The 26,014-nt window shown below is 38.3% G+C and overlaps 2 protein-coding genes across 2 annotated transcripts in view; both read right to left on the bottom strand.

The window, feature by feature from the left end:
* Positions 1 to 26,014, bottom strand: part of ITGA1 (integrin subunit alpha 1) — a gene marked incomplete at its 5' end in the record, with an annotated part of 76,691 nt that overhangs the window by 47,120 nt on the left and 3,557 nt on the right. Inside the window, 1 exon segment of the mRNA XM_082074953.1 lies at positions 809 to 929. Coding sequence (XP_081931079.1) covers positions 809 to 929 — 121 coding nt within the window.
* PELO (pelota mRNA surveillance and ribosome rescue factor) lies at positions 16,362 to 24,793 on the bottom strand. The gene is made up of 2 exons (XM_082074514.1): positions 21,879 to 24,793; positions 16,362 to 20,704 (listed from the first exon to the last, which is right to left on the bottom strand). Exons 1-2 carry the CDS (start codon positions 22,602 to 22,604, stop codon positions 20,273 to 20,275), a joined length of 1,158 nt encoding a protein of 385 aa, XP_081930640.1. The 5' UTR covers positions 22,605 to 24,793; the 3' UTR covers positions 16,362 to 20,272.

The raw sequence follows: 26,014 nt of genomic DNA on the forward strand, positions 1-26,014 counted from the left end.
ATCCTACAACCTGGGCAATCAAAAGCAAGCATTGTCTAAAGCAGGCTCTGCAACTCTATTTCTGCGAACATACCCTGTGGCTAATGGTGAAAACTGTTGCAGTGGTGGACGGACTCTCAGAGCAGGACAGCCCTGGCGCTTGCAGGGGATATTGCTCGGATGCTGCAGAACAACCTGACCTGGCTGCCACACAGCCACATGCCTGGGTTTACCAAGAATGTCAAATTTCTGTGAAAGCTCTGGGAAAAACAGAGTAATCTGCAAAGAACAATGGAGATCTCAGGGTTCCCAAGCCTTTTACCATCCAACAAAAAGGGAAAGTGGAGCACTGTATTATTAAATATTTTGACAGGGAAATCTTCCCACCACTCAAAAAACTCAGTTCACACAACTTCTGACAGAAAACTTTAAAAAAAAATACATAATACAGAATAGTTAGGTAGAACAGGAGCAATTCCACTGCCAATGCATTTAAGACAAGGAAAAGATAAATAATGACTTCATTTGATAAATGGAGAAAAGGAGGCTCAGGCATAACACAAAACTGTCTCAGCTTCATCAATGTGGGAATTTACCCACTTTGTGAATTCATTTATTTCTTTGAGGAAATAAATGTAGATTTAAAGTCGGATCTTTCAATCTGCCAGTCTTTTCAGGTTTCCTTAGGACTATGCATTAGTTCAAGAAATATGACTGACAGAACCTGACCCTTTTGTATTGGTTATACTTACAAATAACAGTATGTCACCCGAGTCACTGAACACCTGATAATTTGGAGTTTCCATTTAAGTAAAGAAGAACAGCTTACCATTTTCCTTCCTCATTTTCATACTGCTGGACCGTGTACCCGAACAAGTCTTCCAGAGGCCCGCTGAAAGTCATTGCATTTTTCACATCAACATTGGAAGAGCCGACAAGGTGAAAGAGAGCTTTAAAAAAAAAAAAGAAAAAGTAATATGTAGCAATACACATAAATCCCAAGACTTTTATAGAAGTCAAGGTTCAATTATGACGTAACAGAAGGTATAAAACAAGGATTGAAAGTGATATTTGGGGCATATTTATCCCAGCCGATAAGAGATTCAAAACATACTTCCTCACACGTACAAATGGAGCTAAATTTAGAGATGTGATCAACTGGATTTCTGTAACCAAACCCTATTTTGCAAAGTCCATCACTCATTTGTAAACATAAATTCAAATAATAGTAACTGAAATAACCTCTAATAGTAAATAAAATAAATGAGTAGTTATTTTTGCTGCTTTTAACTCCATGCATTTCTAATGTAATTATTTTACACAAAATATTCCTTCCCTCATTCAAGGTCGTAGTTCTCAAATTTTTGTGAATTTGAGAATTAACTAATTTTGAAAGGTTTGCAGAAGACAGACATAGGAAAGAATAAGGAAAAGCATTCAGATATATTTAAATTTAATCTATATTAGGGAAAAGAACCCCATATAGTTTTCCTTTAATTCTTTTCCAGAGTACCTGTAAACCTTTCACTTTTGGAAAATAACAGAATAAATTTTTAATGTGCTTAGCTGCTGTTATCTCAAAAGTACCTGTATGTGACTATTTCCAGAAATCTAACATATACCCACTTAGGAAACATTGCTCTGAAATGGTGGTGGCGTTGGGCTGTGATAAGTCATGAGAGCAGATGCTTCTTCAGACTGATTTCCTGTATCATAAACCTCAGTGATCATCATGACTGAAAGTACTGTAAATACATGACTGTATACCAAATTTCAGACAATATAGGGTGAAAAGTCCAGCTTGAAATGACATCATAACCCATTGTGAGGCTCATTAACAAGCCAAAAGTACTTTTGATGCATAAAAATTAAGACTATTTATCTTTTATTATTTTTAATTTCTTATAGTGATCTCTTCCATGTTTGTCCTGTGGAAGTCAGTTTCAAAAGCAAGTATTGACTCTGCTGCTGCAAAGCTGTGTGTTCAATAGAGAAGAGCCAAAAATTAGTTGAATTTGTAGAAGATCGAAACACGATTATAGACAACTTTTATTTCATTTCAAAGAAGCGTTTAATGATATTCTGCTGACATTTAACAGTTACATAAAAATACCCAAATCCATAATACTTGCTACATGTCAAAGAATCAAAATAATGTCCAGTTACTAAAATACATCTGTGTTATTCACTATTGAGAGGATGATATTCTCATAGAAAGCTTGTTACTATAATTAAGCTCCCAAGTGATCAATGCTAATCTGTCTTTCTCAGCATCTTATTTCCTGCTTAATGCAGTAAAATTATCACAGAAGACTATTTATCACTTAGTAGGTATTTCCAGTTTCACTTGACAGCAAAAAAGGAAAAGTTTCATTTGTGTTTTTTTTTTTTTAGTTTTTCTTCCTTCAGTCAGAGTCAGGAAATATAAAGAAGTGAACAAACTAAAACAGAGTTTATTTTTATTCTTCAGAAAAGATTCATTGCAAGTGATAAGAAAAAAATAAGGGCTGACAGTCTAACAGGAAATAAATTGCTGAGAAAGTAGTCCATGCATTTTTTGTCTTCCTTAAGCACTTATGTTTAAAGTAATTCTGCTATGTTCATGTGCAATAGGTGTTTTCCTCCTCTACTTTCAGTCATTGAAGCACAAACAACAAAATCTATTTTTAAAAATTCAGTTAAGTCATCACTGGTTCAAATCTTCTTTTTTAAATTTCAGAGTAAAAATAACTGCTATTATTATTTTTGCCACCATGTGTGGGATCCACACCATGTCATTTAGATTCCCAATGTATCTCCTAGACAATTAAATGGTTCTAATGAGATTGCCTGCTAAAGTAAGTGTTTAAGTTCATTATTTAGTTGAAGAAGAAAGGTAGAGGCAAAATCTATCTATGTTGACTTGCCTCTTAAAGATCTCCAGAAGTCTGTTCACTTTAGGCCCTGAATAAGATGGACAGAACACCCCTCTAGAAGTCTTCAGAGGCAGGTTTTTCCCCCTTTCTCATCCTATGATGATATTTGAAACACATTATTACATGAAATATTAAAGGCTACAGATTCCAGCTCATCTCTTCCAATATACTTTCTTCTAAAAGTACTGAAGGTTGTAAGTGCACTAGGTACTCTGTACACTCCATCACAATATCCTGCATCATCATTCCATCATCTGCTGATAGATATGGAATTTCTTCACAAAGACACAGTATTGACAACTGTTGTGATTTTTACTGCACATTCACTGTACTAAGTGGTCTTGAAGTTTCCTGAATCTGTTACACAACATACTCCAGTCTCATAATTTTAAAGAATATTCTTCTAATCCTCACAGGTATAGCAGCAAGTTTGAAAATGTGAAATGCTAAAACAAGCAAACTAGAAGAGAAATTAAAAAATGCCAGCTATTTTCTGCTAATCCACCAAACCTTTGTGCATCTGAGTAAGGTCAAATTAGAACCAGCAATAATAAAAAGTATTCTTCTAAAAAATAACGCTAGAGGAATCAAAAGAAGCTAGATGGGCTAAGACTGGTCAGAAATAAAAAGCACATGAATCCACACAGTAGTGAATAGACCTGTAGACGTTGTTGACAAAGGATATTTCGGATGTTAAATGTTATGTATTCAATGAGTAACTAAATAAGTTAATGGAAGATGTTACAAACCATACATAACACATATCTGGTTCAGGAAATCCCTTCAGCTGGAAATATTTGGAAACTGGAAGAGGAATATTATATATGCATTCACAGTTATTTTTTGTCTCTAGCTATTGGCTTACTTGTACTCCTGCAGACAGGATACTGGACAAAAACGTGGTCTTGATTTGATCCAGTATGGCTACACTTTTGCTTTCTCATCTTTCCATTCTTAGCCGGAAATCAGATGCTTTGAAGTTTGATTTAATAAGCAGACTGTGCAGCATATTTTAATCTGCAAGTATATTACATGTCCTTCTGTGGCTTCCATTTGCTATGAAATATCATGAGCATAATGCTTTTGAATAAAAGTAAGGGTCATGATATGCAGTGTAATATTAACTTCTAAATAATTAGTAGATTTAAAGGTATCCTATTACATTTTCCACAGATTCTGTAAAAGGAGATCTCGCTAGTCAAAGATTCATTCAAATCTGCAGATGGTAAATAGAAAAGTGGAGTTTAGAGTGACTCACATTACACTATTAACTAACAATAATATACTTACTTATGGCAACCTGGCTTTCACATTTTGTTTCATTTTTCAGTACAAAGAACATTGTACACATCAGCTGACCATTCAGAACATTTTAAAATGTCACTGACTGTGACTGTGAAAATGATTCTTTATATTAATAAGAATATCTAGCTTGAGGAATCCTAGTCTTACAGTATCTGTCTAAGATGCACAGACTCTCATCTATTTCTAGCAAACTTGTGTATATGAATTAAAAAGACTATTGGCAGAAGCAGTGGAAAAAAAAAGCTATGGGGAAGTTGGAGAGGATTCTTTTGAGAGTTATGGGGATTAAGGAGAAGAAAACATTTTTTGTGGATATGTATTATTTGACTACATACACAATTAATGTAGGTAAATTAAATTAAGATTTTGAATTATTTCACATTGTTTTAATAGAATTACTAAAAATACAGATCAAATCACTGATCAGAAATGCAGAATATAAATATTTATCACATAATAAAGCTGAAGTTCTAGCTTTTAACTTCATGTCCTACGAGAAATGAGGCACTGCAGAAAACCTGGGACAACATCCATCTCACTACCGATTTAAACTGAGAAGAACATGAGGTGATGCATGTGGCATTCTTTGCTGAGCACAGTTTGTACCTATACGTGAAAGGTTAGCACTCAGTCACCAAGACAACAACCCAAATATTATTTCTACCACAAACCTAGAGTAGTAGCTCATACTTGTCCAGTAGCCACTAATAATTTTTTTTTTTCTGTTTTATTTAATGAGATCTTTTAACCAAATGTTCGTGCTGTCTGCCTGGTTATTCTGTCTCTAAACCATGCAAAACTAGATTTCCCTGGCACTTCTCCACATGCATATTGCCTGGCCACTCTAACATTTGCAAACAGCGAGCTGCAAAATAGGAACTCTTATTTTCGTGGATATAAACAGATTAATATAAACGTAACATGAACTGCAGAACAAAGCTTAATACCTGGCTTTTTATGGATGAAAAACAGATCACGGCAAATCACTCGCAATAAATGACATCATGAAAGACTAGTTTAGCCAAAAGAAGAGGGTAAATTCAGTTAGGACATTTTATCTGCCTATGGTCTGTAGCAAATACCAACTGTATTATGAATGTTTTTTTGCAAAAAATGGGAAAGGATAAATTTGCACTTCGTATTGAAGAGGTTTACAAATTGTCTGCATGCTACTTCTCCCCATCAACATGTAGTCCAAGTGTTATTTCGTTCCATTTCACACTTACTGCTATAGCATTTCAAGTGTCTTTGTTAATTCCTCTGCATTTCACAAGAAGATACTGAAATAAAGCAGGTCTAAGCACAATCAAGGAGGATAGCAAACCAAGTAGAAATGTCTTGCAAAAGTATGTGCAACTGGAGAATATTAGGAAACTCAAAACCAGGAGGAAAAAAAATCAGATCGCTTCCATTGTGGAAAAAAAGAGGATAGAAAAATTTAAGATGGAGATTGATTATTTTTTTTTATGGAGTTGTCACATACTTAAACGTCTCACAAACATAAAAAATAAAATAAAATATTGCTTCGGTGTCTTGTACAGTACATACTGCAACCAATAATGCTGTAAAGATATTTTAAAGACCTGTGAACAGCACAGGAATGCAATACAGCAACAGAAAACAGTGCATCTGATCAAAGTGTACTGAAAGCTAAGTAATATTAGGAAGGATGCCCTAGTTTATAAGTATGTTATCCTAGTATTGCAAAAGACTATCTGTCTCTCTTGTGATCTTAGAAAGCATACAAAACAAAGAGCAGAAAAGGGAGCGATTGGGATGCTGATGACAGTTGCTCAGTGAGGGAAGCAGGACTGGGAGCATCGGTTTGGCCCCCCTCAAAAGCTTATTTTCAAGAGGATGGCAAATATTATCAACCTCTGCCATTAGAAAACTCAGTAAGTTGAGGAAATTGATACCACTGAGCATTGGCATGTGCAAGCCTGTACTGCTGCTCTCAGCTAGCTGGAATCAAGCCAGTAGCAGAGAACAAACTGTGTCCTTCAGTAAGTGCAGCACTGAGCCTCAGCAAATAAAACCACCTGAAAGCTGGACCTTTTAGCTGCATTAACACACCACTGCATTTGGGTTCAGGGCTGGACTGAATCTAGTAGCAAAGGAAGCTTAAACATGCATCTGCTTGCAAAGACATAACTATAAAAAATGCCACTTGTGAAATCATGGCTCAAATACATGCAAGTGGATTCTTTGCTAGACCGGCAAATGGGAGAATCTTCATGTTTTATTTTTTGCTATATTTGCGATAATGTCACTGCAGGATTATACAGTCTTGTCTTATGAAAGGGAGATTTAGTCACGGACATTCCAAATGGAGGAAAATACGACAGCATGGTACAATTGCTCTCTGTGAGCTTGGGGCCACAGAGCTCTGGCCTCATTCCGGAAGGGCAAGGAGGCTGTGGTAGGAGTTCCTGCTGCATTCAGTTCTGGCTGGCTAAATATCAGCGTAATTCAAATAAAGCTGCATATTAAAAAAAAAAAAAGAGCCTCAACTTTGAAACTTTTTCAGTATTGCTTAAATCAAGGCTTTTACTTTTCAGGGTTATAAAAGAACCTTTATATAATTTTGCCTCCAGCATTTTTTCTTTAATCTTTAACCTTTGAAGAGCAAAAAACTGACTTTTGGAATGAGACCAAATAAGTAAAAAAGACTTTTTCTTAAAAGTAGATAAATATCCTCAAAAGACAAAGAAATATATATTTGAAAGTGGTTCCAGATTCAGAAGCCATATGGCTTTCAAAACTAATTAAATGCATTGTACAACCCATTAAATAAAGCTTCCTTTGCTGGTTTTGTACTGAATAATTTGAACTGGAAAATAGCTCTCTAATGCAGTGTAAAGCCTGAAAATGCACTGAATCAATGCTTTGTAATGTGGTCCCAAATGAGTAGCACAATGTAATAGGCAAAACTTTTGAAAATACAATAGAAGAGAACAAGAATATGTGCCCCACTTGGTTGACAGTCATCAGAATAAAACTACTTTGACAAAGTTTGGAAAGTAGTCCTGCACAATCTGCACAATTCTTATCACTTTGCAGTTTCTCACAGATGGGAGAGAAAGCCTTAGAAATACACAGGCACATATAGAAAACTTTGTGAGGTCAGCTACTAGACTTGTACAGCTGTACTGAGGCTTAGCAAATTTAGCAGCTCGCTAGAAAGGAAACAACTCCTAGAAAATGTTTCTGCTGGTCTCCAGTGATGTTTTGGATATAGTTCTTCCATGTAACTCAAATACAAGTCTCTAGAATCTTTGTGTTTCCATCTAGGCTCACTCTCCTTTGCTACCAAAGACCATTTCCTTCTGAACATCCCACTGTAGCTTTTGTTTGCTACCATCTAGTTGTATCTATAAGCCTGTGGGACCCTTCATCTGTTGATCTTTTTTTTTTTTTTTTCCTGATAGAAGATATTTATAGTCATCTCAAACTTCACACAGAAAGTTAAAATGATCATGTATGTCATTTTCTGAAATAATACCCAGAAGCCTAAAAAGGAGCAAGAGAGTGATTTCATGCAAGGTGAATAAACAAGGACTTTTTAACCTAAAGAAAAATGTTTGCTTTGCAATACTCTCCAAAACTGCTCATGGACCTCTAGGTTTTCCTCTGCACAAAATTCCTGATGAGTCAAATATGATGTTTTCGTTGGTTTTCTGCAAGCTTTCTACTTGCCCAATTATGCTGAAACCCAATTTTGCAGGATGATGTCCTGCTGCTGTAAACTTTTAACTGTGTAGCCTTGTCAAAACCAGAAAACACGAATCATAGCAGACACACACACACACAAAACGCCCTGCCATCTATCTGATCAGTCTAGACTTCATCAGTCTGCTCCATCAGACTTCAAATCACTCCTCTACAAAGTGACCCATAAGGACAAAATTCCTTGTGAACATTCTGGGAAATGTGGTAATCTGAGAAACGATGATGCAAAAAATGACCCCTAGCTGAAAACTCATGTTACTATCTCCCCACAAGGACAAATTACTTTTTTTTTTCCTTTTTTTTTTTTTTTTCCTTCCTGACTTCATATCATTATTTGTTAATTTTTCCCCCTCAGTTGCTTTCGGGGACTGTTGGGTAATTCTTCTCAGAGATCGGCAGTCCTAAGCCTAATATCAGAGTGAAAATGCTTTGGTGGCAAGAAAGATTTTCTGAAAAGCAGCAACTGTTTCAATTTCTTTACTTTACAATGGCTATAAACTCCCGCCTTTCATCGCCTTATGCTGTGCATAAACATTGGCTTGCTCTCAGCTGAATCATTCAAGGCTTCAGGAAGAGAAGAAATCCTTCAAAAGAAGTATCCTGATATGACCCTATCACACCCAGCTAGCCAGGGCACCACATAACTTTAATCCAGGCTAGTTTGCTAGTACAGCAAAAACACATGTAGTCAACATGCATGCTAAAAACCAGTAATGTCCGTAAAATGCATCAATATCAGTTCAGCTGTGAAGAAAGAAACTGTGTTAAGTACAATAGAAGGGAAAAGACGGAAAATTACAAAAATGTTTTCCTTTAGAGTCCCATGCAACTCTGCTATGCAATGATTAGGTGGATGACGGAGGGAAACCCAAAAGCAGGCAGAGAGTTTAACCAAACAAAAATTCCAGAGCCAAGTGATGATCGACACACTTCAGAATTAAATCTCAGATGTGTATATTAAAAGAAAAAAAACTGACTGGCAAACTATAGCCAAGTTGTACAGATAACTCTTTTCCTGTTATTTCTGCTAATGTAACATCTATGATAATTTTCGTTGGAACACAACAGAACATTCATTTTCTTTATCAAACCCATCATCTAGCAGAGTAAGAGGGAACCACTATTTTACTCCAGCTGCTTATTTCATGCCTACCTAAAAAGGAATTCCATATTTCCCTATTCAAAATACTTCAACAGGGACTTGGAAACTCTTAAACAGCTTCTTAGCACAAAGACTTATTTTTCAGAAAAACTCATTATATAAAGCTAACAGGTTCAAGTAAAATTTAAATAAAAAGGATTTTTACAAAACTGAACACTATTTAAATGGCACAGAGAGATGCTACAACAGTTTAAGATAGAAAACACAGCAGTAAGTATGCTAGTAAAATGTAGACTATTTTTATATTTAAATAATCATACTTGCAGTTTTCTGAGAGCAGAAGGGGAGAATAAGTGGTGAAATCTACTATTGCTAGAAGTGAATTTTAAAAAGTTTAAAAATACTTGACTTTGACCTTAGACTGAAAAAAATGAACCATTATCCAAACAATTCCTCTGTTCTATTGCATATGTCATTTCTTTGCAATGAATTAACTGTATTTTCAATAATCTTGAGATTTTTTTTTCACTTTTTCTCCTATCAGAAACCCAAAAAACTTCTACAGTGAGAATTTAGTTTGTAAGAGATTGCAGGCAGTAATGGAAAATAAGTCACATATTTGTTGAACTGCTGGAATTCCACCATGAGTGGTCCCCAGATGCTAGTGCTCTTGCACCACAAGGTCAGATGGAAGGGCCTCTTCATCCCCAATGGCATGGCAGAGAAACGCCCGCAGGTAACACTGGCTCTGTCCCCCAGGAGCATGGGGCAGCACGCACTGCCTTTCTGCACCGATCAGCTCTGCCCTGCTCACCAGCAAAATCCTGAGCCTGTCTCAAGCACCCACCAACATGGGCAAACACGCTGTCTGCTCTCTACCAAGACATACAGAGCTCACTGCTAAAACAGAAGATAATCCTCAGCCAGTACATTTCCTTACTAATCTCTATCTATGAATTGTTAACCATGATGAGAAATCTTTTCTTGCACTGGACGGTTTAAAGAATATGGTTCTGTGATAAAACAGATTTTACATTTTTAACTGAGAAATCCCAGCAGACAAGAACATGGGACTAGCAAGTGACCACAGTGGTCATGAAATCCAATCTTCCATGAACATAAACAACCATAAAATCACTGCCTAGAAAAAGCAACAAAAACCACCACCACACACACCTCACAAAAGACTAGGTACTCTAAGAAAAACTGAAAATCAGCTAAGGAAAGGGTTGTTCATTTGGACCAAAAAACCCCACAAGAACATCTAGTATTGCACTAGGCAATTCATAGACTGCTGCTACACGTATTTATTAAGCAGTTTTATTCATCTTCTTGCCTAAGACACTCACAAGGACTTTCACAGGCTTGCCATTTTATGTTCGTAGCTAATTTCCTGTCTACCTGTGAAGTGAACATAATTTACAGACAACGGACAAAACCAAACTCTCTGTAAAGGCATTTATGTACCAGTAAGTCAGGAAGTGGCATATGGTGTTCATCTGAGATCATCAGAAAAACTGATAAAGCCAAAATATCAACTTCAGACCAGTATTGCTCAGCTGAAATGAGAATGGAAGATACTGTCCAGTGTATGTTAGAAATTTATTCCCTGAAATAATAATGTGTGACATGTTTGAAGTGGAATATGATCAACATCGGTGCCTCTACCACTGTCCTTTCACAGTGAAGTCTAGGAAATAAAGTAATTCTAAAAATTGCAGTAGAATTTTATGCAGATTTAATATATTTTATGTGGTATATTTCTATAGTCAAGATAGTAATGATACTTTTTTCAATTTAAAAGTTAATAAATTCTCCAAATAAATTCACCATGAATTATCAATATTGAATAGCAATGTGCTGAAAACTTTAGCATAGTAATATGCATCATTAATCATATCCACTAATTTTAAAAGACTAAGACACTTAAATACCAGTAAAAGCATGAGCACCTCTTCTGCTATTCTGCTGGTTAGGGATTGTAAAGGTAAACCAGTTGAAAGCACTATGCGATTAATCCCAGGTCTTTTTACTGCAAATGTTCTTTTTTACTGGTCAATAAACAATTCAGGGAAATTTGGAACTAGCCGTGAAGAGATTGCAAGGGGAAAGTTTGTGCCCCCCCCAAAATTAAGCTGGACTTTAAAGGTAGAAAAACATCCTGTTTTTTTAGATGCAGTTTGAGATAGAGCTTTCTACATGAATTCCTGGTGCTAATAACTTACATTTCCCACCCACAGCACATGAAGTACGCCCATGATTTTACGATATCTGTCCAGCCCAGTCCTATTCAGCAAGTCTTCTGATGTTGCCAAGAGTTCCATAAAGAACTGTTAGTCTTTCTTTCAAACGTGCCATCAACTTCACAAAAGTAACACAGAAGCTTAATAGTGAGGAAATTGTATGTTCTTGTGTAGATGCCACTTACCTAGGCTAAATTAAGGTTAAATAAAAAGTAAAGTTAACTTGCAGAGTTAAGGTCAGTTTTGGTTTTAAGAGTAACTCGGTCTTCTAAAAGTCAGTGAGAGCTGCGAGGGTTTAAAAAGGCACATAAGAATGTTGTGCCACCATCTTATATCCCACAGCACTCTTTTTGCAAATACATGTTGCCTTATCATGGATTTAACATCAGCTTTATGCAAGTAACACCTCAGCAGAGGTGTTTCAGCAGCAGAGAGTGGCAACGCATCACTTCCAGCTTTTCCTTTCAGCCCAGCTGTGCTGATGCTATGCTCTGTTTTTATGTTCTTTGGTCTATAGCTCTTTGGATACCTCAGTTACCTTTGTCTGAAACAAACTTTTCTAAGCTGTGACAATATACACAAAGGACTGACTCATAGCAGCTTCAGAATCGTTTGAGAAAACATGCTTTCTAAAGGAAATACTTACAATGATCAATGACTGGAGTTTGATGCCTGTTTACAAACAAAATGCTCAAAAAAAAATTATTTAATAGATCTTTAAAGCTACTAGAGGACATTAAACTGGCAGAGATTGAAGGGAAAGCACTCATTAAACCCATAACATGCACCTAATATAGGTATCCTTGCACTGTCAGCTCAGACAGCTAATCCCTGTCTGACACAAGGTCAGTATTGTGGTGCAATCTGGTGTGTCTGTTGAGTCGTGGTGAGACCATATGCGCAAAGAATTGTATTGTTATAACCGGGGCAATACAATGTTCTAACGTAACAACAGCAAGCGCTTTGCTTCTCTTCAGCGCGTAGGCTACCGGACTGCTGAATTGGTTCCTATCTATTGCTGGCAACGACATCATTTTTTTCAGGATAAACAAATTCCATATTAAAGTGACCTTTTGCTCTGATTTTTCTGAGTGGAAGGCTGTTCCAGCTTCTCATTTTTCCAGTAGCAGCAACTTTCTGCTCTCCAACATACATTCATTTCGTGCCAGTTCTTGTGTCAAAATAGAAGTGCTTAAGCTAGGGAACAAAGAAGTTTTGAAAGGGTTCTAAAAGTAAAAGTGAAACCTTCAATTTCAAAATACTGCTGCCTAGACCCCCAAACAGTTTTCAGTGACAATTTCAATAATGTCCCCTAAAAAACAAAAAAAAAAACCAAAACCCCACACTATTACAAATTTTTATAACCTATTAGGCTTGAAAGAGAAGTCTTCAAAATTAGGGAAGGTTAGATTTGCAGTTGTCAGCATTAATTGTCAACATTTATTTTGTTATTTCTGAATACTTAATAGGACTTTTGTTTCATAATAAAAATACACAGGACCATGCAAGTAGACTTGAATAAAACACACGCGGACAGCTTGCAACTGCCTACGCAATCATAAATCTGTTGTTTACGAAAATCACAATGCTTGACTGCTTATTAATAGGTATTCAATAACTGATTTCTGAGGCTTTCAAGAGAAAAAGTCTAAAAACTTACCATTTGAATGACTTGAATTACTAGTCTGGTTATCTTAAAAAACAATGCTTTAGCTGAAACAATCTGAAACATTGTTTAAAAAATCCAACAAACCTTTTAATTTTTTTTTTTTTCTGGCTTTCTCGTACTGTTTCCTCTCACTAAGCACCCCCTCAAAAACTCTGGAAGTTTTATTTAAATTGGCTTCTGTTATTGGCATTTTTTTTTAATGTCTGATTAGAAAATTTTCCTTTGGTTTTCTTTTTGTTTCTCAAAGCACTACATATTAGTTCTGTAAAAGAAAGCTTTTTCAGACAGGTATTAAAGGAAAATAAAGTCTTTCACAATCCTCAGATACAGCAAAGGCTCCATGTGTGACTCTTGGGTAGCAGGCTTGTCAGAAATCAGTTACTCCACAGTGACAGGATTAGCAAGGTCTCAGTACTTTAAGTGTCAGCCTTGAGGCTCCTCTCCCTTGGGCACAAGCTTAATCACATCAGCTGGCATCTTACCCTCAACTGAGAACGAGCTGTTAGAACCGAGTACAGGTATTTCAAACACCCAGTGTAGTTCTCTTTGGAGAAGAAGACTTGTGTCCAACACAGCATCTCATACTTTCCAGCAAGCAATAGCTTTTTACCTTTACAGCTTTCCTCATGGCTCTGGAACTTGGAAAAGATCCCTCATGAGGCAGCTGCTCCTTCTCCAGCTCTCACTGCTGCTGTGCCAGCAGCTCCCAGGTACAGCCCTGTGGTGAGGGCAGCTGCTGCCCCAGAGGCACAGCTGTCCTGGCAGACAGATGGTGCTCTCCCAGCTTCAGGAAGTCCATTTCAGCTTCACCTTAGCCACCCTAACACAGACCCGCAATGTCCACTCGGAAAAGGAAAAAATTGTGAGAGATAAAACAGTTTTCTTTACCAAAGGGAGTGGAAGTGTTTTACGGCCACTATTCAGGTAAGATAAACAAATGCAAATAATTAATGTCACACCTGAACTAAAATACTTATGCACTTGAAGTCACAAAGCTGAATGCTACATGTTAAAGAAAAGGCAATTGTCTTCAGCAAAAACTGCCACAGCTTTCAGAGCTTCAGAAACTGTGGAAGGAGATGTTCACGAGCATTCAACACCAACTATCAGACCTCCTAAATGTTGCACTTGCTACCAACCTTCACCTACTATAAACAAATCTCGAAGCCTGAAAAAACTATGAAGTCTGCATCCTGAGTACTTCCTTCAGCTGCCAAAGCAACTACAAGCTAAGAGTCAAGTTGGCTTTCTTTTTTACATGAAGATACCACATTCTTTGAGGGCAATGCATCTTTACACACACACACACACACATACACACACATGTATCTTTACATACATACTGTGTTTAATTTATTTGTTCTGAAGTAGTTTCAGTAAAAAGTCAGCTAAAAACATTTGTTCTAAGTAACATAAATGTCTAAGGGTTTGTATTAAGGCTACATAGGAAATAATAATCCTGTTTTCAAAAGTAGATTGGCTTGGCTGCTTCCAGGTCCAAAAAGTTTTTGAAACATGGAACCCTGCTCAGGACTTTTTTTTCTGAAACATGATGACTACAGCTGGAGTGTATTAGGTAGGAACAGTCACAGCTTTCAATCACTTTCCTGTTCCATTCGGATCAGAAATCTGAAAATTGTCTCCCACATCCCAAAAGATACTACACCAGCTGTGGTTTAGCTACCTCGGACAAAATATTAAAATATTTATTGGCTTGTACAATGTGGAATAGTACTTACCAAAGACACTGACAGAAAAGGGAGCATGTTTAGCCTAGTGTTAACAATGAAACAGAAAACTTAAGGTTCAGTATCTTCTGTCCCGTATGACTCCTTAAACCCCTAGACTCTTTTTTTGCTATTCTAGGCTTGGATTTGATTATAAATTCCATTTTTGACCAGAGTGAAAACTTCCCATCAAGTCTGGAATGTACATTTCTAAAAAGAAGGACTAGTTTCAACTAATTAAAATTCTGTAATGGAACAGCTATTTTGTCAGAGGATTAATGATCAGATCTAAGATGACTTCTAAATAATTATTAAAACAGTGTGACAGTAATTATGTTAGCTGCGAACATATCATTTCCCCAAAAGAGGGCAATAAATTAGAGATTGATATAGCAAAATCTGACAAGATCTGGCATCGCTTTAAAGCTGCTGCTTTGTGTTGCATTTCCCAGAAGACACTGACTTGGAAGCAAGTGCTGCTCCAATACGAGCTCCCCTCCGTTTCTTGTATAGCCCTCAAGTGGGACAAGAGGAAGAATTATTTTCAGACAACAGAATAAACAAATATGATTTCAGAGACCTTTTCCTCACACTCTGTTTTAGGCTAAGACACCTTAGCACACAAATGTTTCACATAAAAGCTATACTGCATTTCTAAAACAGTCAAGTTGAGAAGTTTGCAGAGAATATGCACTACAGTTTGGTTGTTAAGACTGGAGACATTTATGTCCTTTATATTCTGTACCATTCAAGCAGTTATTCTCAAACAGAAGTCAATGCCCTACTTGAGTCAAGCACAAAAAATCTGGCAGGACTAAACATTGCACTTATTAAGCAATTCTTTGGGCAACTGTCACACAAGAAGCTCCACAGCCTTTGTTTACTCTTTCCACTGCTGAAAAATCCCAGGCTTAACCCATGTCAGAGCCTGAATTAAGAATTATAATAATCACAAGACGCAAATGGTTAGGCATTTTCTTAACTCTAAATTAGCAGAATAGTGAGTATGCAAAATACTATTTTCCTATACAAAATCTGAATACAATGGGATCTAAAAGCAAGTTGTGGTTGTTGTAGGAGAAACAGAGATATTGCAAAATAATATACAGCAATGCCATATTTCTCTTCTGTTCCCACCATCTCCTAAGTCAAACCAAAACTGGGAAATCTTAAGTTTTAAGGGCACTAAAACTTTTATCATTCATTTTGTAACAAGTTGCAGGTGTATATTTAATGAGAACTGAGAAGGGAATGACTCCCAGACATGTATAATTCCCCACATTAGCATAGCTTGAAGAAACTTCTTTTTTATTTAACAGTCATCAACCTGAAATACCTCAGTTGCACTTAGCTGTACATCTTAGGAACTTCATTCTAAACCAAACATTTTAACTTAAAACAACAACAACAAATAAAAACCACACCAAAACCAACCTGATATAAGCAACTGATATATCAAAGAGCAAGAAAAAAAAAATCAAGTCTGAAGTTTTGCTGTATCTAAAAAGTACAAAACCGAGTAGCTTTCTGAAGTAATTCCTTTATTTTTTTTTTGTTATTAGGTGTCTTGTGGGAATGCCAATTTTGAGCTATAAAGGATTCCTAGTTGCAGTCCTTCTAATTGCAATTTCACATTTTAAAAATTGGTTTCTGAGATCTTCTGCAGAAGCAACAGACCACACACTGCACAAATGTGGTTCATGAACATTTATTAACATTATGAGAACATGCTTTTTTTTCCTGCAAAACTAGACATTTATTACATTACAAAACAGGCTCATTTTCTTTAAAAATAGAGATATGAAAATCTGAGAGAAAAGTGAATGGACAGGGTGACTAAAAGAGATCACATGCACATGATTACACCTTCTATCCCCACTTTGCCTTTATGAAATCGAGCACATCTTCTGGATGGATCACGCATCTTCCAGAAAGAAATTAGAGAGGCTCAAGGTATTTATCAGTCAAAGGTAGCTATAATATACCTTCACAAAAAACCCTGCAAACCATGGTCAGCAGCTCAAAAGTTAAACTAAGAGATATTCAAAGGGTAAGACACTTTTAACATTCAGTGCTACTTAACCTTAGAGAGAATAGTAGCACATGAAAATTACTTCAGACATTTACATGGCTTTAAAAACATCATGCTTGCTGGATAGCAAATGAGGCTGAAGAGCTATGGGCTCTTGTTACACTGATGGTCAGATCATTTGTTCCCAGTATTTTACTCATATAGTGTACAAGGGTGAAGACAGGAAGAGGCAGATGAGGAATTCCGTAGGACAAATACTGTTAAATGATTTACAGCTTCACTGAAAGGCTGTCTTTTATTTTGCTTTACAACTAGCAGGATTATTTTGTCTCTTGCTGGTGGTGGCTTCATATTTTGCACCAAACTTTATTTGCTAAACAATCACAAAAAAATTATATAATAATAACTGAATTTAAATGGCAAAGGTGACAGAACTAACAAACTGAAGTCTGCTCCAAAGTAAGAGTTTGCAAGAGAGGTTTTATGACCTAAATTAATGAATCTATTTGAATCTCTTAAGAGCACAGCAGGATTCAGGATCAAGCTGATTTCATGATACTTTTAAAAGCATTCTTCCTACCAAATGTAACAAATATTAAGAAGCCCTACAGCGTGCATTAATTTATTTTGAAAACTGGAAAATTGGAAGATAAAACATGCTACTGATTCACAGAATATGTCAGACCATTATCAGAAACTAAACTGAAACACTGTTCAAAATTACTAAATACTTCATGGTGCATGAGAACAATTTTCATACTGCAGACAGTTTTTATCTCATGTATGTTTAGTTCCAAAGAGAAGATAAAAAATAAATTCCCATGGCTCTAGCACTTATTCATTTGATCTGCAGATGACATGCATCTTCTGCGTACTATCCGCACACAGACATTAAAGTCTGTGTTAAGCAAGCATCTTTCTCAATGTGGACTTTTCAACAATTCAAAATTTCTTTAAATATAGAAGATACTAGCAACCCTGGAACTTTGCCAAGTCAAGCATCTGCAACTACTGAACACAGTCTACTTTCAATACCAAGCCCTTAAGCTGTTTCCTGAAACAGGATGCATTTGTCTACATAGTGATTGTATATTTATTTTACGACAAAAATGCTTGCCACAAAAAAAAAAAAAAAAATCATATCCTACATACAACTAGATGCGTATTTCTTTCAGACTTAATGCCATGACAGCAATAACTAAAAAATACTCCAAAATGGTAAAGTCTGTGTAGAATTTTCATTCTAAGTATAAATAATTCAAAGAATAACTATGAACATATTTTCTTACCAGATGTTTGCTTTTATACCTTAAAAATCCAAATAAGCAGCAAAATAGCTGCTTCTTTTCCTTGGTGATACACTAACACAAGCACGAAACATAGATTTGCAGAATTGCCATTTTAATCTTCTTATAGTACAGAATAAAAACTCTTCATAATTTCTTGTTCAAAATGGAATAATTTGAATCGATTTGGTCTAATAAAATAGAAAACCCTTCCACAAACAAGGAACAGTTTGTTTTATCTCTCAGTTTGCTGAGAATTAAACTAAGTGGTGTACTACAATTTTGCATGTATCACTTATGTAAAACTGCAACAAATTGGCATTACTTATAAGAGCTAAAATACAAATATACCAGCTTATCTTAAAGAAATTAACGACATTGTTTAGACATTATGAGCCTGTTTAAAGCCTGAATTTGCAGCATATAAGTGACATTTATTGAAGGTCAGAGTCTTCTACTTGTTTCATATGTTCCTTACATTTAACTCCATATATGACAGAAATCAGGGCGCTGTGTAGCTGGAAAGGTATATAATCATCTTTGGCACATTTTTAAAAGAAAAAAAAAAAAGAAGTTCTAATTTAACCAGTCCTAACCATTGAAGGAAGCCTAGCTCAGCATTCTGTAACTTATGGCACTCAACACCATTCAAGACAAAAATGCTCAAATAACATAGTTTAACTGTGCAATGTGAATCTAAACAATTGTCTTAATGCGCTTGTTTTCAGTGAGAGAAGAATTAGTGTTAATACAGTACGGTTCTAATATAAGTTCTGTTCATACATTCCTTAGGCTGTTTGGATGATGGGAAAAGGGGAGATGGCTTTTTAAATCAACTTCTCAATCAAGTTTAGGCTGATGATTCAGCTAGCAGTAGATAATATCAAATTCATAGATCTGGCATCCATCAACGTCTGTTAGTACCATTAAAAACGCTTTCGCTGAAATTATACTACTCAGACTAAAAGCTTTGGTGTTTTTATTTTTAATATTCCACTGTTATGTGCCTTTCTGTATTTCAGAAGTCTTTTACAGCTTTCTTAAATAAAATTTATTTTTGGCAAGTCTCTCTTGTTCCCCCCTCCCATTACATTTTTTAAAAAAAAAAGGAATGCTTATTTACATGCACAACCTACACCATCAAACACTGGTTTAAATTGAACAATCCCCTTGCACATATGTCAGAATTTGAAAGCAGTTTCTCCTTCCTCAGCTTAAGATTTGTTGCTCAGTGAAGAAAGAAAATAGTGGCTCTCAAAACTTGGAGCAGAGCAACTAATTGGAATAGTAATTTTTATTTTTACAGTTCTCATTATCTCAAGTGAAGCTTGATTTATAAATTTGTAATATTTACTTCTGTATCACAACTTATGTATTTTTGAAGGGGTATACAAGGAGAAAAATACCAGACTATGAACTTATTTAAACCATGTGTTGTCCAAAGATTCCTTACGGAAGCCTGGGTCCTGATTTTGCAAGCCTTTTCACACATCTTCTCAAAACTGTGCGCGAAAAAATCCCCATGTCAACTTATCAGAATACAGTCAATGACAAGATGCATCACACCTTGTTAGTTTTCAGGACAGTCTCACAATATAACAGCATTCAAAAAGAAACAGAAAAGGGTGCAGTGAGCTTCACAATTTGTCTCGCATCGACTATCAGATTAGGGAGGCAATGGTTAATTTAAAAGGTCTTGTTTCTGAAAGATTGCTTCAAGTGTTACTCAGAAATATTTAAGTGGTAAGACTCATAACACCACAAAAACCCCTAAGAGATGATTTTGAACTCACTCCTTTGCCATGTCTTAGGAAGAATGGTGAGTTCCTAAGATCAAGCACAGTTTTGTCAGGTCTTGAATAAAGAAGCTTACATTTGTTCTGCAATACTCTTTTCAAGCATTTGGACAGAAATTGACAGTCTGACATAATTTTCTCCCTCTTAGTTTATTATCTTTTCATACATTTTCCAAAACACTAGGCTGTCAGTCTGCCTTAACATGCAGAGTGAGCAGCTTTGGGGAGTCAAATCAGTTTCTTGTACTGCTGGAGGTCCAGGGTGTAACTTGCAAAACCAGTCACCTCCAATGCACAGTACACCAATAATCATTACCATAGAACAGACATCCATTAGTGTGCTGAGCAGAGCTATATACTGTAAGAAATACTATGAAAAAATTAAATTACAAGTCACAGCACACCTGCACACTGTACTTAGGAAGGGAGGGCCTTTAATGTCATTTCAACATGACTTGGAAAAGAAACTGTGGAATGAAGTCACCGTTATCAATCCTCTTCAGAGCTAGATTCATCTTCCTGGTCAGAGAGCTCAGCAACAGGAAAGCGCAGGATGGCTGCCACTCCTGTCAGTTGGCCAAGCTGCTCTCCAGACACATGCAGGCTGGAGAAAATGCGTACTGTGCCCATGTTCTCCCGTACACTATCTACCAACTTAACGTATCGGGCACGTGTAGCCACATCCTGGTGCCGGAAAAGCTCATCGCTGATCAGCAAGGTATCAATGGCCATGGCTTCATTGGCCTTCTCTACATGCTTCAGACCATAAAAAGCCCGGTCAGGCTCATGCTGCAGCATTTTGTAGAAGTCATCTAAGGCTTTGACCTCACCAGCTGCCTTAGTGTCAGAGAGACGGCTAGTTACAGCTGGGTCGCAGAGGGCTTCCTTCAATGCATATTTATGTCCAGAGGACGAGTGGACCTAGAGTAAAAAAAGTCAAAGGTTTGCATTTTTTAAAATAAAAAGGACCACCTTCTTGATTACCCAATCACAAACAGCTTCCACTATACACAATAGTTATCTTCATAATTATTCAAGGAAGTTCCCTCTTTCTTGAAACGTACGTGATTCTTTTCTTAAAGGTTCCCTCCTGCAACACAAAGCCTATACCAAATCCCTTAAACTGTACTTTAAGAAGTGGAAGAAAGCCGTTTTTCTTATTCAAAGACTGGGTTAGACATGCAAGTTGTTGCAGACAGTCCCCAAAGAGGGCCACTTGAAACTACTAAGAAACTAAGATTTAAGCCTCTCCCTTTTAAAGCATTCAAGAAGAGAAGACCTCTTAAGACTGCAGCCATACAGTGCAAAAGTGCTGAGTCTTGCACAACTGCATAGTTTCCATGCTTGCAAAGCTGTGAAGTACATTAAAACTCTTTACACTATCACTTTGCTAAAAATGCAAAGGAGGGCTTCTTGATACAATGTGTCTCCTAAATGTTGTGACCATCAAGTATTGGGACATATTTCCCCCTGCCATGCTCCAGCCTTTTGCAAGTATGGATTACAGGTCTGCTCCAGTGAAAGAAATATACAAGTGTCCTTATGAAAAGGAAAGTTTATTTTACGCTCAGAGATTGGTTGTTTCAGTGAAAGACAAAAAAACCCCACTCAATCAACTAGATAACTAAGGAATAGGAAAAAACACTATGGTCTGCATAACCTTTAACTATGTAGTACAAAACTAATAACAAAATTAACTAACCTATAGCACATCCAAGTGCTTTTTTAAAAAAAGCTTTAGAAAGCTGTTATTAAATATGTATGCTATCTAGTATCATAGATTACAGTTAAACCATTTTCCAACTTGTGCTTCGGTCTTAATTAAATATTATATATGTTTTTATAGAAAGTTTGAAATATTTCATACTTTCTCTATTCCACGTTAAGGTAACCTAGGAAGGAACCATCCCTGTATCTTGCATAAGTACCTTATAGTTTGGGAAGCGTGAGAATAATTACCTTATGATGCTCAGACGGAAATTTGTTTTCTCTAATAAGTGAATTATTTCCCATCACCCTTGGCAACTATCTTTCATCATCACAGACAGCTCTTAAGCCTCTTTTTACCCACTCTGGAGACTGTTTAGTTCCTTACCTGTAGGAACTTGGACCTGTTCTCCAGAAGCAGCTTATTGTCAGTCTTGACCGCCTGCTGGAACATGTAGTCGCAGAACTGCTCCCGTACGAAGCCTGGGCTAGCCACCAGTACACACTTCACCACCTCAAAGTTGATATGCCGCTGGATGGCTTGTACCACCTGCTCGTAAAATCGCTCCAGGGCCCGGTCATGCTGACTGCAGTTCCCTTTCCGCTTTCGGGGGATGTTCACCTCCACCTTGGCACGGGTAAGCGTCATGCTTGGAGTGACCAAGCAGACGTGAGCCAGCCCTTCCTGCATGACCACGGCTGCCACATCGGCACTCCAGGCCGGGTCACAGGCCTGCTCGATGCGCTCCAGCACCACGCTGTCCCACTGCTTCTTGGCCAGCGTGAACTGCCGATTGGGCTCCAGCTCGATGGTATGGTAGGCCCCCATCTTGACGTACTCATTCTCTTGGATGTTAGTGCCCTTCACTCTCAGCTGGCAGGCCTGTGAGTCGAAGTCGATGGCCTCCACGCAGAGGGTGAGGGTAGTGCGGATGCGGTTGCTGCCCACGCTGCCCGTGGCCGATTCGGTCTGCACTTTCCGGATGGTGGAGGCCCGCAGGCTGTCACCCACCTGCAGCAGATTGTAGGTATGCCACATGTCCTCGGGCTCCTCGGGGATCAGCGTCACCTGCCCCGCATTGTCCTTCTCCAGGTCTTTCCTCACCAGCTTCATCCTGGTAGTTCCTTGTGCCTCCCCCGGCCTCCCCGCAGACGCACCTGCAGACCTGTCTCGGGAGGCCTGGCGGCGGGAGCTGGCGGGCGGCGGGACCCTCGCACAGACAGCCTACCGCGGGCCGCGATGAACGGCCTATCCCGATGAACGGCCTATCCCGATCACCGGCCTGCCCCGGGCCTGCGGCGGATCCTGCTCTACTTCTCAGGCGCGGGCGCCACTCCGAGCACTCTGGGCCGGCTCCTCGCCCCACTCGGCACGCATGCGCAGCGCACGGCGGGTCCTAAAAGGCGTCGTCCGCGCACGGCGGGTCCTAAAAGGCGCCGGCCGCACACGCACCACCCCAGCGCCCGTTCGCATCCGCGCCCCAGGCGCGTGCACGCTTCCGCGTCCGTATCAATCGCTGGCGCACGCGCGGGGCACGGCGGATTTCCGCTGCGGCGCGGTGCGGGGCCCTGCCGCCTCCGCAAGCGCGGGCCGAGCAGGGCGGAGACCGCCAGGGGGAAGCTTTCTCGGGGGACCTGGGCGGCAGCCGCAACGCTTCTGTGAGGCGGGAGAAGGCTGTAAAGCCGTGTGTCTCCCCGGCGCTGCCTGTTCGTGAGCGAGCAGTGAGGGGGTCGGGGCCCGCGGGCCGCGTTTGCCCTGCCCTTCTAGCTGCTTACAGTAGTTTCCAAAGGCCTCTGACACAGCCCTTCACGTTTGAGAAGAGGAAAACAACAGAACCTAAGTAGTTGTGGAAGGTTATGGTTACAGATGGAGAAGAAGATGACACAGGTGTGGCTCAGCGGTTTTCTGGGTGCGGTGGGACAAGCCGCGGTACCTCAGACGGGGAGCGCAGCTGCTGGGGCCTGAGGGGGGCGGCGGGTCGGGCAACCGCCACTGAGCGAAATGGAAACCAGACCCAGGCAGCATCGGAACCTCAACTGTTACTTTGACGTTGCTCTTAAACTGAACTTCAGCTTAAAAGTTTGTGGTTAAACTTTTTAAGTTACACTTTAGCCTGCCCTGAAACTTGACCTGCTTCCTGAACTTAGTAGTTAAACGGTCCCGAGGGGCTTCAGAGGCAGACAAGCATGTTTCAAATGAAGTTTGATGTTGGCAGTTTTAAGTAATATGCCTTGCAAAAACCTTTTTGAATTATTACTAGCACAGAAAAGGCACCTGAACAATAACTAGACAGCTCAATTTGCAGCCTAGACAAATGTAACAAGCCAGAAATATTGTGAAAAAATAATGTCATTATACAAGTACTGCAGCTTATTTTGACCTTATTTATTACTGAGAACTCCATTTCGGAGTAACTGTTGCAAATTTAGAAAGCATGAGGAAAAGAAAATTAATGGAGAACAGAAAAAGTGCTTGTGTGAAGAATGATTCAAAAGAACAAAAAACATTTGAGAAAGTAGACAGACTGATGTGCCATGATCTGTGTGTCAGGGCAATTGGAACAGATACAGTAAGTTTGGAATGTCCACACATCTAATAACTGAAAAGTGGGAGGACATCCTCTTAGAGATGACAAAGTGCGAATTTAGAACCATTAAAAACAAGTTTCTGTTTCTTTTAGATATTCAACAAAACCCAAACAAAACACAAAACCAAACCACTGAGGATTATGGAATTTTCTGACTTGGAAATGCTTTGGGGTCAAGAATTTACTAATATACAAGAATACAAGAATCATCCCATATCTCCCATTAAGGTGTACATATAAATTTCTCTCAAGATTCTAGCACTAGTCAGTTGTTGCAACAGGACACTGAACTGGGATCTGGCCCAGTAATGTCCGTTCCTTGTTTCTAAGCTTGATACTGATGTAAAAACAACTTTATCAGATATTACATAATAGGATTTATTTATAAGACCTCAGACTCTCTTCCTGTGAGTACACATGCTTAACTCTGTTAGCATGAATAGTTTCACAGAAGGAAGCTGGACCACCCAAGGGAATATAACATAAGCACACATATAAATAACTGTTTAATTTGGGCTTGTACATACTGATAATTTTGTATCAATGTTTTGTGGCTTAGGCAGAGAGTGTGCTTTCAGCTGTTCTTTAGGAGTTCCTTTCACTTGTCTGTGTAAATGTTGCATGGTGGATTTTCTTCTTTATGTTTTTTGCAATTATAAAATTGCAAGGGTTGATGTCATGGTATTCTTTCAAGAAAAATTAGCTGTAGTGTATATTTACCTACCACATTAACAGTTATCTTATTTTTTATTCTTTTGCTGCTGTGTATTTACAAGCTTTTTGCTGCTTGTTTGTTACAGTCTAATTTTTACAAGCAGCCTCACATCCCTGGAGATGTGATATATTTCAGGTAAAGATTGCGTGTTGGCATCCAGTATAAAATAGACATTCACTTCATGCAAGCAGATGCATTAAAACAACTCAAAACAAACAAACAAACAAAACCCAACCCAAACCAAAGAACAAGAACCTTGAAACAAAGTTGCCACTCAACACATAAATTGATTGTTGTTGTAGAAAGAGACATTTTTAGATGCACTGAAGTCCTTTCTCAAACAGAAAAATTTAACACAGTTACTAACAGTGCCAAGTGGCATCTGTAAACTTCAATGATGCATCCACAATTAGCAAGACCATTATCAACTTCTAAAGGAAAACATTTGCTACTGATGATGCTTTGCCTACTCTGGTAAAAAGTAAGTCCTAGGTATTGTTATGTGTTTGAATATGTCAGAGAGAGCAACAGAAGAAAAACAACATTTCTAAAAATTTCAGAACCATATAACTAAGTTTGTACATTAGAATCATAGAATCATTTTGGTTGGAAGAGACCCTCAGTATCATTGAGTCTAACCATAACTTAATTCTAGCACTAAACCATGTCCCTAAGAACCTCGTCTAAATGCCTTTTAAACACTTCCAGGGATGGTGACTCCACCACTTTCCTGCAGAGCCTGTTCCAATGCCTGACAACCCTTGCTGTGAAGAATTTTTTCCTCATATCCAATCTAAACCTCCCCTGGAGCAACTTGAGGCCATTTCCTTTCATCCTATCACTTGCTACTTGGGAGAAGAGACCAACACCCTCCATGCTACAACTTCCTTTCAGGTAGTTGTAGACAGTGATAAGGTCTCCCCTCAGCCTCCTTTTCTCCAGACTAAACAGCTCCAGTTCCCTCAACCATTCCTCATCAGACTTGTGCTCAAGGCCCCTCAGCAGCTTTATCGCCCTCCTCCGCACTCTCTCCAGCACCTCAATGTCCTTCTTATGATGAGGGGCCCAAAAATCAACACAGGATTCAAGGTGGAGCTTCACCAGCGCTGAGTACAGTGGCACAATCACTTCTCTAGTCCTGCTGGCCACACTATTCCTGATACAAGCCAGGCTGCTGTTGGCCTTTTTGGCCATCTGGGCACACTGCTGACTCATATTCAG

This window comes from Streptopelia decaocto (genome assembly GCF_964273445.1).
Source record: "Streptopelia decaocto genome assembly, chromosome: Z".
Lineage (NCBI taxonomy): Eukaryota > Metazoa > Chordata > Aves > Columbiformes > Columbidae > Streptopelia > Streptopelia decaocto.